The sequence below is a fragment of the Strix uralensis genome, chromosome 1 (genome assembly GCF_047716275.1).
Source record: "Strix uralensis isolate ZFMK-TIS-50842 chromosome 1, bStrUra1, whole genome shotgun sequence".
Classification (NCBI taxonomy): domain Eukaryota; kingdom Metazoa; phylum Chordata; class Aves; order Strigiformes; family Strigidae; genus Strix; species Strix uralensis.
Window position 1 is genome coordinate 4,277,824 of NC_133972.1, and position 13,602 is coordinate 4,291,425.

The 13,602-nt window shown below is 64.8% G+C and overlaps 1 protein-coding gene across 5 annotated transcripts; it reads right to left on the bottom strand.

Moving 5' to 3' along the window:
- Positions 1 to 4,545: 4,545 nt before the first annotated feature.
- Positions 4,546 to 12,213, bottom strand: CSPG5 (chondroitin sulfate proteoglycan 5). 5 transcript variants are annotated; one of them, XM_074873817.1, is made up of 5 exons: positions 12,079 to 12,213; positions 8,992 to 10,297; positions 8,125 to 8,313; positions 7,080 to 7,152; positions 4,546 to 5,106 (listed from the first exon to the last, which is right to left on the bottom strand). In XM_074873817.1, exons 1-5 carry the CDS (start codon positions 12,146 to 12,148, stop codon positions 4,945 to 4,947), a joined length of 1,800 nt encoding a protein of 599 aa, XP_074729918.1. In that variant the 5' UTR covers positions 12,149 to 12,213; the 3' UTR covers positions 4,546 to 4,944. The 5 variants fall into 5 exon arrangements, with proteins under 5 accessions (XP_074729918.1, XP_074729737.1, XP_074729830.1 ...); XM_074873729.1 differs by lacking the exon at positions 4,546 to 5,106 and adding an exon at positions 5,595 to 6,754; XM_074873636.1 differs by lacking the exon at positions 12,079 to 12,213 and having other exon boundaries at positions 8,992 to 10,508.
- Positions 12,214 to 13,602: the final 1,389 nt, after the last annotated feature.

The following is a 13,602-nucleotide window of genomic DNA, read 5'->3' on the forward strand; positions in this document are numbered from 1 at the left end:
ACTTACCAGTTCTCAAAGTGTCTCGGGGTCCTTTGTCTTTATTTCCCTTTTCTTCCGCATCCCTTCTTGAAGGTTGTGAGCTTGGTCACTCCACGCTCAGTCTCGGCCAACTTGCCTCCTGCCTTTACGTTTCAAATCAGTCTCCGGTGGCTGATGGCCATCGCTGCCTGCAAATGTGCTGGGCTGCCTGTGCCCTGCTCTCTTCCTCTCCCAGCAGAACCAGTTAACCCAACCCATGCGCTGGCCGGCAGGGCACGCGGCAGTGACAAACAGGGGCTGCGTGGTTAAAGCCGTCCCCAGAGCTTCACTTGCATCAGCGAACACATGCCCAGCTGTTCTTTCCCACACTGAGCATTTTGCAGTTTATGAAGCTAAGAGGATTTTGCTTTTCTCTTCTTTAAATCCAACGCAGAGTCAGTTTAATACTGGATTCGCTCCCTGTTACAGTGAGACTAACGGAGTAATTGGTATTTCCCATCGCTAAATACTGAGATCCCGATGCTTTCTGGCCACGCAAACACCAGTTAAGGGCTCCTACAAGCCAGGGGGCAGCCCGGCAATGGTGGGAAGACCTGGATTCAGCAGAGATGCTCCCACAAGCTCTCCACACTGTCCTACAGGACGTGTCTTCTCCCAAATGTGCCTTTGGGTCACGGGGAAGCATCCTGAGCTCCCTGTGCAGCAGTCCTGCGTGGGGGGCTGGTAGAGAAGCTCCCAGAGATGGTCCAGGTGTGTCAGGAGGGTTTGGGAGTGGTGCCTCAAGCCTGAACCTCCTTTCCCTGGGTCCTGGGAGCAAGGGTGGGATTCGTCTGACCACCGGTAGATGTGCACAACCAGAGCACGTCTGGGCTATAGCTGTAGTCAAAGGGAGCCAGACCCTACCGTGGTGGAGGACGTGGGTCAGAGAAGCACCCACCGAGGGGAACAGAGATGGCCAGCCTCATCTTCCAAATGTTTCTCAAAGGCAAGGGAGGCTGACGGGGCTGTGGGGCCAGCTCTCAGGCACGGAAATGGCATCAGGGGTGTCTAAAATGGCACGCAGGGGGAAGACACGGCATTGCCACACCGGCACGGTCCAGTGAGGCAGCAGGATGTGGGTTTGAGTGGGGGTGGGAGCATCCAGGGCCACGTGTCGGGCAAAGGGGGTGCCTCTGCCAGCGTGGTGGTGCCAGCACCCCGTGATGACGGCTACAGCTGTGCTCGGCATGTGTAAACCCAAGCCAGCAAAGAGACAGTGCTAGAGAGGACACGGGCACAGAGATCCCACCCCGTCAGCTCCAGGTATCACGCAAATCCCCAGCCTCCGCTCCCAGGGAAAGCTCCCAGCAGCTTGGGGAGGGACGGCGGGTCCGAAAGGAGCAGCGTCCCGCACCAAGGGCATTGAGCGCAGCTCAGCCGGTGAATCGGGACTCCGGCTATTTTGTTTCAGGCAGCCGGAGCTCGTCAAAAGGAAGAAAGGCTCCTTGTCTCGGGGTCGCGGCTCTAATCCTGTTATGTGTCTGCGAGAGAAAAGAGGACAACGGAGCGAGGAGGACAGACCCGGTACCGATGCCAATTCCCTTCCCTTCGCACTCTGCGTCCAGTGCCAGCCCTTGCCCAGCCACAAAGGGCCGCCTCCCCTCCCAGCAAACTAACCAAGCATTTAAATTTAATAGCTGTCCGCAGCCTCGCCGTTTCAAAGTGATTAGGCGTTTGATTAAAGCCCATGTGTTGCTTTGTTGGCTGAGAGGCAAATTCCTCCACAGGGCCCGTAAAATCAGCTCCGGTGACCCGCACGGCACACGGCAGATGCTCTTCAACATGTCAGACGAGATGCTGATGGGGAGCCTGCCCCCTCGGGTAACCCCGGCAGTCCCCTCCATCCCGATGCACCCACCCGTACAAACCACGCTCCTCCCTCCTCTGGTGCTCCGGCAAAGCCAGAGCAGGAGGAGAGCCCATGGGCTGCGGACAAGCCATTGCCCAGAGGGGAAAACCGAGGCACAGTGAGGGATGCTGACCCCAGAGCGAGATGGGGAACGGAGGTTGTGTCTTCATGCACCAGGTAGGTGAGTAGGGTCCGAAGCAGGGGGCACAGCAAGGAGGAGAATTATGGGGGTCAGACCAATACCCCAGAGCTGAGGGACAGGGGGACAAATACCCTCAGCTCTCTTAACATGTGTGTTATGAACAGGAGCATCCTTAGACCTGCTTAAATCCTTGTGACCCAATTTTGCCCTGAATCCCGCTAAGTCCCCATAGCCTGTGTGGGTGAGCAGCTTCAGTCAAGAGTGCTGAGCTGAGGATGACCCCCGTCCCCTCGACTCCTCCTCGGATCCACTCCTCACCACTCTTAAATGAGGGGTTAGCACTGAGGAGTTACCCCCCAGCTTTGCGGAGACGCTGCGCTTCACTGCCCACCTTGACAACATGCTGGGCTCCTCTGAAAGACACAAAATGGGCGGCGGAAGGATGAGCAACTCCAGCTGCCACTTTGCCCACCTGGGAGACTCCCAAGGTGGGCACCTCCGTGTCAAGCCAGGGCTGATCCATGATGGATGGGCTGTGCCGGGATGGATGGACTCTGCCAGGATGGATGGGCTGTGCCGTGCCGGCAGCGCGGTGGAGGGGCTGTGCTATGCCAGCTTCACCTCCAAGGTGAGACCATCCATGATGAAGGGGCTGTACTGTGCCAGCTTCACCTCCAAGGTGAGACCATCCATGATGAAGGGGCTGTACTGTGCCAGCTTCACCTCCAAGGTGAGACCATCCATGATGAAGGGGCTGTACTGTGCCAGCTTCACCTCCAAGGTGAGACCATCCATGATGAAGGGGCCGTACTGTGCCAGCTTCACCTCCAAGCAGAAGGAGCACGGCAGGGATGGCTGCTTCCCCAAATCACCCAAAGAGTGCAGGCTGCCCCATCCCCGGGCAGATCTGCCTGCTGTTGGCCAGCAAAGCAGGGATGAGGTTTCTTTGTCTGGCCGAGAGACCACCATTATGCTGGCTGCTTCTTCCCGCGAAGGAGATTTCCTTCTCTCCCCAGGCAATGTCTGGCTGGACCCACAGGTGCCGTCAGGAAGGATGCCAGCGAGGAGTGGAGAGTTTCCAGAGCTCCCTGTGCAGCCACACATTCACCGGTTGCACTCGTTCCTCGGTCACCCCATCTCACACTGTGTCTCCCTGCATCCAGCTCCACCAACTCCCTCTAAGGGCAACTGGAGATGTGGGATGGCCTCCCCCATCCATGCAGTGCCCCTTCCCTCCTCTTCTCCACAGCACCGCAGGCGTTTCTCACCCACAGTCCTGTGGCATTCCCCATCCCCTCCAACATCACCTTCCTTACACATGCCCATGACCATTCCTTCTCCCCTCGCTCCTTGTACGCAAGCACGGGGCCTCTCTTTCTTGTCACAGCGGTGCTCATCCTGCTCCGGCTCCCTTTCCCTCACGCCCAGTCCCAAGGGAAGCTCATGCCCAGCCTCTGCCCATGCCAGGACAGCCTGCCTTTTCACGAGCCTTTCTCGGGCATCAGCATCTCCGCTCAGCCAGGCTCCAGCTCCCCAACCCATCGCTCTTCCCCCTGGGCTTGGCCCCCACCATCTTTTATTGCTGTGTCCATGCTGTCCCTGGTCCTTTATCCACGGTTTTACCTGTTGTGCAGCTCCACGCTGGAAAGGGAACGACAAAAATCAAAGCCCCAGTGGTGCCAGTCAGCCGCTTGCTCCACTTTGCGTGACTCCCAGGATCGTCTGCTGGCTCCTACCACCACTCCTCATTTTTTAATCTCATCGAGTGAGCTGAGAATTAATTATTTATCAGCTCACCGAAAGCATCGGGAATGTCTAAAACACGCTGAGTTGCAGCTTTAGCTCCTACCTGCCCCGGGGAGATCGCCAGCTGCATCCCTAACGCGCGGCACGCTTAATATTGTATGTTGATTAATTGCTTCATTTCCTCTCTCCCGAGGAGCTGTGAGTTTTGGCTCACCGCCACGCTCAGTCCCAGGGCAGGGTGATGGCAATCGGGGGGCTGCTGCTGATTTACACTGGCAGGAGCCGGGCCAGCATCGCCAAAGCTGCTGGATGGAAACGAGGAGCTGGGGGGGGGGTGATAACCCTGGGGTGTTTCGGCTGCAGAACCCTAAATTCCACTAACATCCTGGGCAGCTCCATCAAAAAGAGGCTGTTTGGGCTGGAGGTGGCTGGGAGCACGCTGTCGGTGATGGCTACACCCTCCCGGGCACCCACGCTTTGTGGGGGGACGCCGTGATGGGGACGGGGATGGAGAAGACCCTGTGAGCAGGGTGCAGCCCAGGCACCTCTGCTAAACATCCCGGGGTGTCCCATCTGCACCCGAGAGTGTCTGGGATGGCAGCACCCCACAGCATCCCCGCTCCGGTGGGACGTGTTGCACCCCTGGCTTGGCAAAGCTGGGGAGGGCAGGGAGGGGGGACCAGGCACCCACCACCTGCCCTGGGTGACGCTCAGATGGGACCCGGGGGAGCAGAGACCGAACCTGCTGTGTCTGTGTCGGGAGATCGCAGGCACCGGCAAGAGGCTTAACTTTAAAAAAAAAAAAAGTTTTATTTCAAGATCTTCCTTCTTTTTTTTTTTTGTTGTTTTTACTTGTATTTCAAAAAAAGTGGGGTAAAGTACAAAAAAAGTCAGTTGCGGAACGGCAAAGGTTTAGAAATCACAGCGCTGAACTAACCCAAGCGATAGACACGGAGCACAAACCAAACACCCCCACGACACGACGCGGCCAAAGACCATTTACAGCCTTTGGCTTTGTATTATTATTAATTAATTTTTGTTTTCCTCTGTACAAAACACACCAAAGCATGCCACGGAGCGGGGAAAAAAGAGATACCGGATGGGGAGGAGACCGGAGATTTGTACAGCAGGGGACGGGAGGGCTGGCTCCCACTCTCGCCTCCTCCTCCTCCTCCTCCTCCTCCCCTCCTCACGTCAGGTTGTTCTGCAGACAGTTGAGCTCGCCGCTGTCCTGCTCCCCTTTGCCGCCGTCGTGCTTGGGCGACGTTGAGTTGTGGATGTTAAATGGCTCCTCGTCCTTCAGGCAGGATTTCAGGGAATCCTGCAGCTTGTGGGGAGCGCTGGGGTCATCCTGCCAGGAGAGATGGGGGGGTCAGGAGATCACCGTGCCGTGGGGGACACCGTGGCAATGGGGGGGGGACCCGCAGCGGGGACCGGGTGAAGGCACTGATGTCTCTGCCGGCAACCCAGCATCCCGAGCCAGGCAGGGCTGCCCAAAGCTGAATACAAACGTGTCGTGACCCCCCACCCCCCCAAGCGCGCATTTGAGCGTGGGGGGAGCGTGGAGCTCACACCACGGCGGGAGAGAGTCTGCGGTGACTCACTGCCATTCCCCACCATGAGTTCCCCACCTTGGTGTGCCAACAGCACCCAAAGCTGCTCGCCAACAGCACCCAAGAGCCGCACTGGCCACAGCAGCCATCCCACCCATCACCCCTCCATCCCCCCCCACCATCCCCTGTGTCCATCCCCCCCCCCCCCCCCCCAAATTTCTCTTCCCATTTCCAGCCCGGCTCGTCTCATCATCCCCACGACAATTAGCAACTCCCCGAGCGGCGCTTGGCAGGAGGCCCGAGGGGTTGGATTTATTGCGGTTCGTTAGCGTACAGCTGGCCCCGCCGTGCCGCTGGCCAGATCCGCAGCGGCAAAGCTGTGGATGCCTCTTCCCAACGTCCCCCCACGGCTGCCCGGAGCATCCTCCCGTGCGGATGGGCTGCACCCCGAATTTCTCCCGCATCCGTAGGGAGCGTGGCCCACCCAGCACGGGGGCCAAGCTCTGGCTGTGTTGGGTAATGTCCGTGCCGGCATCGCTGTTGGTGCTGGCAGGGCAGGATGAGCCCTGGCGTGGGGGCTGTGAGGGTGGGATGGGCCGTGGCGGTGAGGCATCCACTGGCATCGTAGCGGTTATGGTGGTCCCGGTGCCGCACAGGAAGCAGCGGAGGGATGGAGATCCCCAAGGGCCGGTGTCACACACCTCATACGAGGATGGGAAACCTCCATCTTCTGGGCAGTGACTCTGAGAGCAGCCCCCGGCCAGGCCGGGGCTTGTGCCATCGGCGCCACGGCAAACCCCGCAGGATGGGCACCGCTGCCGGGGCACCGAGCTCATTGCCCAGCGGAGGGGCCGCACCACATGTCCCCAAAAACCCCTTTCCCGGGGGTGTTGACCCGGCTGTCCCCTCCACATCTTCAGTGCGCTGTGTCCTGGGCACCATGTGCTGCTGTAGGACCGAGCCCTCGACATCCCGGAGGGGACGAGGGGTGGCTCAGACCCCAGCGAGATGCCAGGGAGCGGCACCGAATTCATCCCAAGGTTCATCCTCTCCGCAGCGGGGAGCGAGATGTCGCCAGGAGCCTCCTGCCAGGGTGGCTGGGCCAAGAGCAGCAGCCACTACGGCTGCTAAAGGCAGTTGGAAACCAGGGAAAAATCAGCTCGGGGCTACAGCAAAGGCTAGAGGGACCCACGCTCCTCCTCCTCCGGCTCGCGCTCGGCAAAGCCCTTCGCTTCCCTCTGTTTCGATTCGAAAGACACGAGGTCGGAAGAGCAGCCCTGGGGGGACACGAGCGGCTGCATCCTGACCACGCCAGCAGCATCCCGGAGCGTTTCGTCCTCCAGCATCGCCTGCCGCTGCCGGCCGTCGTCCGCCGCTCCTGCCCCAGCGCCGCCACAGCCCGGGAGCATCGTCTGCCAGAACCACATCGCACCGGCTGTCCCCTCCCTGAAAATGCCGGCACAGCCGCCCCTGCCACCCGCACACAGAGCCAAAGCCACGGGGTAACTCTGGATGGTGCCACGTGGGCAGGAGGGGACGGGGCAGGAGTGACACCGACTCCCCGCCTGGCCTGGGTCCGGTTTGGGTCGTCGCGGCAGGATGCAGCATGGCAGGACCCGACAGCGAGGGGACAGAGCGGTGGCCGTGGTGGGACGGGGACAGGCGGTGCCAGGACAATGGGTAGGGGGGACAGACGAGACGTCACCGGACAGAGGGACAAGGGTAGGACAGCAAGCAGGATGGGGGGAACAGCGCCACGAAGCCTCCTTACATTTGGGTGGGAGCCCTCGGCGATGGTGGAGAGGGAGAAGTTGTCGTTGTGCAGCTCGGACGGGGTGCGGTATCTGCCGGGGGGGAGAGGAGAGCATGGCAGTGAGACTGGGGGTGCCACCGAGCACCCCCTGCACCCCTGGCCACGTTTTGGGGTGATGCCGGTGTTGGGGGGGTAAATGCCCCCAGGCATTTAGGTCTAGGGGCTAAATATCCCCAGGGATGGAGGTTTGGGGCTAAAATAGCCCCAGATCTGGGGGCTTGGGGGCTAAATGTCCCCAGCTCTGGCATTTGGGGGGCTAAATGTCCCCAGATATAGGGTTTGGGGGCTAAACATCCCCAGGGACGGAGATCTGGGGGCTAAATGCCCCCAGCTCTGGGGATTTGGGGCTAAATGCCCCCAGGTCTGGGAAGGTGCCGGCAGGCGCAGGCAGGGGAGCGGTGAGGGCAGCCTAGGGCAGGCAGGAGCCACACGGTCCCAGGGCCTGAGAGGGAGACCCATGGGCTGGCAGGGAGCTCCACTGCTAATTAGACTTGGCAATTCCAAACACTAATTAACAGCTCGTTAGGGACCCAGGCTGGGAGGGCTTTCTCCTCCTGGGCTCCAGGGAAGTGGGCAGCAATTGCTGGGGTGGGGGTGGTGACCCCAACCTTCGCCCTGTCCACCCCCCAGCCCTGTCCCCAGGGACACAGTGGGGACCATCTCTGGTGGCCCCTGGGCAGCATGGCGAGCCCAGTCGGTGGCCCCAGCTCCCAGCGCAGCAGATTAACTGGTGCCAGTCAGGAGCAGCTTTTAAAGGATTAACGATGGAGCAGGAGCCACAAGCCACGTCCCCGCAGGCCACCCGCCTCCGGGAGCTTTCCCACGCACTGTCACCTTGTCCCCATCGGCGTAGGGGGTCCTGATGACACTGTGCGGGGGGACAGGACCACATCCAGCCCTGGGTGCTGCTGCCAGGAGCTGAGACCACCCAAATCGCCACAGCTACCGGGGTGCCACCCTGCAGCAGTTTTAGGGGTGCCAGCCCCGTCCCGATGCCACTCACTTGGTCTTGCGCAGTTTGCTGTTCTCCGTCTTGAGCAGGTAGAGCTTCTTGGCGAAGAAGACGGTGAGCATGAAGAGCAGCAGCACCACGAGGGCGGCTGAGCCCACGGCCACACACATCACTTGGAAGTCGGTGACGATGGCCTCGCAGCGCGTGCCCTTGTGCCACGTGTAGTCCTGCGTGTTGCACCTGCAAGGGGACGCGGTTAGGGACCCCCCACCCCAAAAACCGTCCATACAGGGGCAACCGTAATCAGGGAGATTACAGGGGATGAGGTTAATGGGTCCCCAAGGGCCACCCTGAGAGGGGTGACCCCCCCCAAACACCGTGGCCAAGTGAGATGAGTGACAGTGGAGGATGCCAGGAGCGGGGTTGGGGTCCCCCCAGATGATGCTCATCCCCTGCGCCCCACACTCCCAGCTCCCAGCCCCGCGCAGTCCCGGTGGCGGTGGGGAGCAGGGTGGCTGGTGGGGTGTGGGACGGCCCTGTCACACCACACCCCCGTGTCCCCCTGTGCGGGCGGGCTCGGCGCCAGCCGCATGACGCGTGCCAAGTCGTACGGCACAGCCGGCATTGGCCCTCCCCGGGCGCAATCTGCCGGGGCCGATTAGCACGGAGGCCCTGGAGCCTCGGCTGCACAGCCCTGACCTAATTCCTGCTCGGGGCCGGGGGGGCAAGGAAAGCCCCTCTGTGCCCTGGCAGGATGGGGCTGCGGGGGCAAAGGGACCTGGCTGGGTGCACAGGGGATGGGGAGCCTGGGAATGGGGTGCACAAGGATGGAGAGCCCAGGGGTGGGGCGCACAGGGATGGAGAGCCCCCACATGCACCCCCCATGTCCCCACAAGACCTGGGGTCCCCGTCCCTTACCGGCAGAAGGCCCCGTGGCTCTCCACCAGGTAGCACTGGCCGCCGTTGTGGCAGTAGCTGGGGACGAGGTCGCAGACGGAGCGGCAGGAGCTGTTGTGCCGCACGTAACCGCTCCGGCACTCGGTGCCGTTTTCCGGCGGGCCCCGCTCCCCCGGCCGCGGCCGTGCCGTGGGGCTGCCCCCCGCCACGCCGGAGGGCTGCGGCAGGGCCATGTCACGGCGGCCGGTGGGTCGGGGGTCCCGTGGCACCGGCTGGGCACCGGGCACGGCTGAAGCGGGTGGCCGGTAGCTGTTCTCGTCCTCCAGCCCCCCCTCTTCCTCCTCCTCCTCTTCCTCATCATCCTCCTCCAGCTCGTCCTCCTCATCCCCGTCGGCGTAGAAGGAGGTGGTGGGGTAGAAATCGGCTTCGTCGAAGGGCGTGAAGTCGTCGTAGAGCTCGTGGAGGGCCCACGGCGTGGCCACCCCCTCCGGCTCCTGACGCCGCGCCGAGCCGGCCGCCCCCTGGCCGCCCCCGGGGAAGCTCCCGAGTCCCTCGCCCCCCTCAAACAGGTCGTAATAGTCGACATCGATGATCTCCGAGGCCGTCCGGTCAGCCGGCGGCTCGGCCGGGCCCGGGGCAGCGGTGATGGGCTCCTCCGCCTCCAGCCAGGTCAGATCCGTCCGGCCGTGAGCCCCCTGCGCCGGGGCCGGGCTGGATGCGGCCACCCAGAGGTCGGGGGGATGCTCCGCGTCCCCCACGGCACCGGGCATGGGGCTGGGGTCGCCCAGCACGGGGGTCCGCGGCGCGGCCGAGCCCCCAGCCGCCACCAGCAGGTCGGATTCAGCTGAGTCGGTGGTGAGCTGCGGGCCAGGGGGGCTCGGCGGGGCGGCCGGGAGCCCCCCAAAAACCCCCGGGCTGGACAGGGAGGCTTGCGTGGGCCGCTCGCCGCTCCCCGGTTCCTCGGGGCTGCCGAGTGCCACCACCACCGTCCCCCCGTCACCGGGCCAGGTCACGGCCGCCTGGCCGTCCTCCGCCGAGCCGGTTTTGGGGGGCAGAGCGCTGGCGTCGCCCTCCCCGGCGCACCCCGCGCACCCCTCCGGCATCGCCACCGGGTCCGTGGTGGCAGCCGTGACCCCCCCGGGGGGCTCTAGCTGGGGTCCCACTGGGGGCTCACTGCCCACTGCCGCCCCCCCGGGGCTGCTGCCGTTGCTGGGCCCCCCCGGGGGGTCTCTGCTCGCCGGGTCCCACTGTGGGGGGCTGCTCTCCAGGGAGCCCTCCCAGCCTCTCCCCTCGGCCTCGCTGGCATTTTTGGGGGGCCACTCGGATGCTGGAGGGGGACAAGGAGAGAAAGACGTGTCAGAGGTGCCCCCGCACCCCAGGGAGGCCGTGGCAGCCTGGGTCCCTGCCTGCTCGTCCTCACACCCACCGTCACCATGGGCGGGGGGGAGCACCCCGAGTCTTTTACAGCCTCTCCTGGGGACCAAAGGGGCAAACCCTGCCACAGCCCCCAGCTCCGAGGGTCCCGCTGCACCCATGATAGCTCCTGTCGTCACCCCAACTCTGTGACCTCTCCCCCACTGCGACACAGCCCCCCCACCAGAGCACAGCCCCCCCGCAAGCCAGGCTGCCCCCGGCCCAGGCCCCCCAGCTGCTCTGCAAGGGAACCAGCCTCTCCTGCCCTGGCAAGGGGATCCAGCCCCCCCTGCAAGGGGATCCAGCCCCCCCTCAGAGGGATCTAGCTCTCCTCAGAGGGGACCCAGCCCCCCCTGCAAGGGGATCCAGCTCCCCTCAGAGGGATCCAGCCCCCCCTGCAAGGGCTTTCAGCCCCCCGCAGAAGGATCCAGCCCCCCCCCCCGCAAGGGCTTTCAGCCCCCCTCAGAGGGATCCAGCCCCCCCTGCAAGGGCTTTCAGCCCCCCTCAGAGGGATCCAGCCCCCCCTCTGCAAGGGGATCCAGCCCCCCCTGCAAGGGCTTTCAGCCCCCCTCAGAGGGATCCAGCCCCCCCTCTGCAAGGGGATCCAGCCCCCCTCAGAGGGATCCAGCCCCCCCTGCAAGGGCTTTCAGCCCCCCTCAGAGGGATCCAGCCCCCCCCTGCAAGGGGATCCAGCCCCCCCTGCAAGGGCTTTCAGCCCCCCTCAGAGGGATCCAGCCCCCCCCCTGCAAGGGGACCCAGCCCTCCTCTGGTTCCTGCAGCTGCACCCTGAACACATACCGGGATCCGGCCCCACCCCAATGGGATCCAGCCCCCTGTAGCCAGATCCTGCCCACCCCCACAACGGGATCCAGCCCCCTGCAAGGGATCCAGCCCCCCAACAAATAGATCCAGCCCCCTCTGGGTCCTGCATATGCCCCCGCTACACAGAATGGGACCCAGCCCTCCCCACAACGGGATCCAGCCCCCTGCAAGGGATCCAGCCCCCCCTCCGGGTCCTGCAAGTGCGCTCCGTACACACAACTGCATCCAGCCCCTGCAACAGGATCCAGCCCCCCCCCGCAATGGAATCCAGCCCCCTCAGAAGGGGATCCAGCTCTCTCTGGTGCCTGCAAGTGCAGCCCATAATCACAAGAGGCTCCAGCCCCTGCAAGGGGATCCAGTCCTTCCTCCAAGGGGATCCAGCCCTCCTCTGGTCCCTGCAGCTGCACCCCATCACACAGGGGGATCCAGCCCCCCCCCCGAAGGATCCAGCCCCCCGGCAAGGGGATCCAGCCCCCGCTGCGAGGGGATCCAGCCCTCCTCTGGTCCCTGCAGCTGCACCCCATACACGTAACGGGCTCCAGCCCCCCCCCTCCAAGGGATCCAGCCCCTCAAGGGGATCCAGCCCCCCCCCCACAAGAGGACGCAGCTCCCTGCGAGGGGATCCAGCCCCTTTCTAAGGGATCCAGCCCCCTCCCAAGGGGATGCCCCCCCCCCCTCCGCGGTGCCTGCAGAGGAATGCAGCCCCTGCCCGGACCGCGGAGCCCCCCCCCCGCGGGGATCCGCCCCCCCCCTACAGGTGACGGGCCCCCGCCCGCGCCAGGATCGGGGGACCCGGGCGCCCCGCCGGTGCAGGATCCGGCCCCCTCCCGGGGCGCAGCTCCCCCCCCCCCCCCCCCATCCCCCGGTACGTACCGAGGGCACCGAGCGCCAGCAGCAGGGCCAGGGCCGGGGCGGTGCGGGGCCGGGCAGCCGCGGGGGCCATGGCGGCATGGAGGGACCCGGCTCCGCCACCGGCACCGGCAGCGGCTCCGCCCGCGCCCCGCGCCCCGCGCCGCCCGCCGCCGCCGCTCCGGGGAGGGGGGGGCCGGGCCGGGCCGGGCTGGGGGCGGGCGGGAGCCACCGGCTCCGCCCGCGGGACTGTGGGGAGGCCGCCGGCAGCACCGGGACGCGGCCACGGGACCCCCCCGGCCCGCCTCGGCATCCTCGGGGGACACCACCCCCCCTCCCCAAACACCGCCGGGGGATCCAGCCCGGCATCCCCCCCCCCCGCCTCAAATCTGCTGCTGCATGGGGGGCATCCTCCCCCCCACCCCGCCAGCACCGGGATCCTTCACTGACCCCCCCAAACTGCTCCTGCACGGGGGCTATCCTTGCACCAGGTTCCCCCTCCTCCAGCAACAGGGCTCCTCATTGACACCCCCCCGGATCTGCTGCTGCATGCGGGGGACATCCCTGCGCAAGCACTGGGGCCCCCCCGCACCTCCTCAGCACCAGCATCCCTCACTCACCTCCACCCCCCAAACTGCTCCTGCATGGCGGGGGGGGGGGGGCACCCCTGCACTGCAACCCCCCCCCTGCACCAGGATCCCTCTTTGACCTCCCCCAAAACCACTCCTGCATGGGGGGGGGGGGCACCCCTGCACTGCGACCCCCCCACCTGCACCCCCCCTGCACCAGGATCCCTCTTTGACCTCCCCCAAAACTGCTCCTGCATGGGGGGGGGCATCCCTGCACCAGCATCAGGACATCCCCCTGCAACCCCACCAGCACCGGGACCTCTCACTGAGCCCCCCTAAAACCATTCGGGCATGGGGGGGCACCTCTGCACTGGGACCCCCCCCCCAGCACCAGGATTTCTCATTAACCCCCCCCCCCGAAACTGCTCCTGCACAGGGGGGGCCATCCCTGCACCGGTACCAGGACCCACCTCCTCCAGCATCCTCAGCTGGTTCAGGGGGACCCCCACGCTGCCCCCCCGAGCCCCCCACTCACACACAGCCCTGGTCGGGGGGAGCTGGGCTGGAGGCCCCCCCCCCGAGCAGCAGCGACATGAGGCCAGAGCACCAAAATCCTGGGGTGAAGCCACCTCCCTGGGGTCACTGCAGGGCTGTGGCACAGGAGGGGGGGGCTGCAGCCGCTCAGACCCCCTCAGGGTCAGCCCTCGCCCCCCCCCCCCCCCCCTCGGGTGGGCACCCCATGGCCACGGTGCTGCTTCCCAGTGCCAAACTGGGCCAGGTGCCACCGGCTGCCCGCACGGCCCCCATTGCCCGTGCCATGAACCGTGACCTGGGCTCTCTGCAACAGGCAGGGGGGTGCAGGCAGGGGGGTGCAGGCAGGGGGGGCTGCTCCAGGCAGGGAGGCCGAGCTGACACAGCGGCTGGATCGAGCAGAGGAGAAGTCGCGGGGACGTGACAGGCCTAGTAATGGGGCCAGGGC

Excerpts from the sequence above, each read along its gene's own strand:
- CSPG5 (XM_074873460.1), bottom strand. The coding sequence starts at position 10,505 with ATGGGTGCAGCGGGACCCTCGGAGCTGGGGGCTGTGGCAGGGTTTGCC. Across the intron at positions 8,314-8,991 it reads AGCCACGGGGCCTTCTGCCG|GTGCAACACGCAGGACTACA; the intron begins GTAAGGGACGGG and ends GTCCCCTTGCAG. Across the intron at positions 6,755-7,079 it reads CCGAGGGCTCCCACCCAAAT|GGAGGGGACAGCCGGTGCGA; the intron begins GTAAGGAGGCTT and ends CGGCATTTTCAG.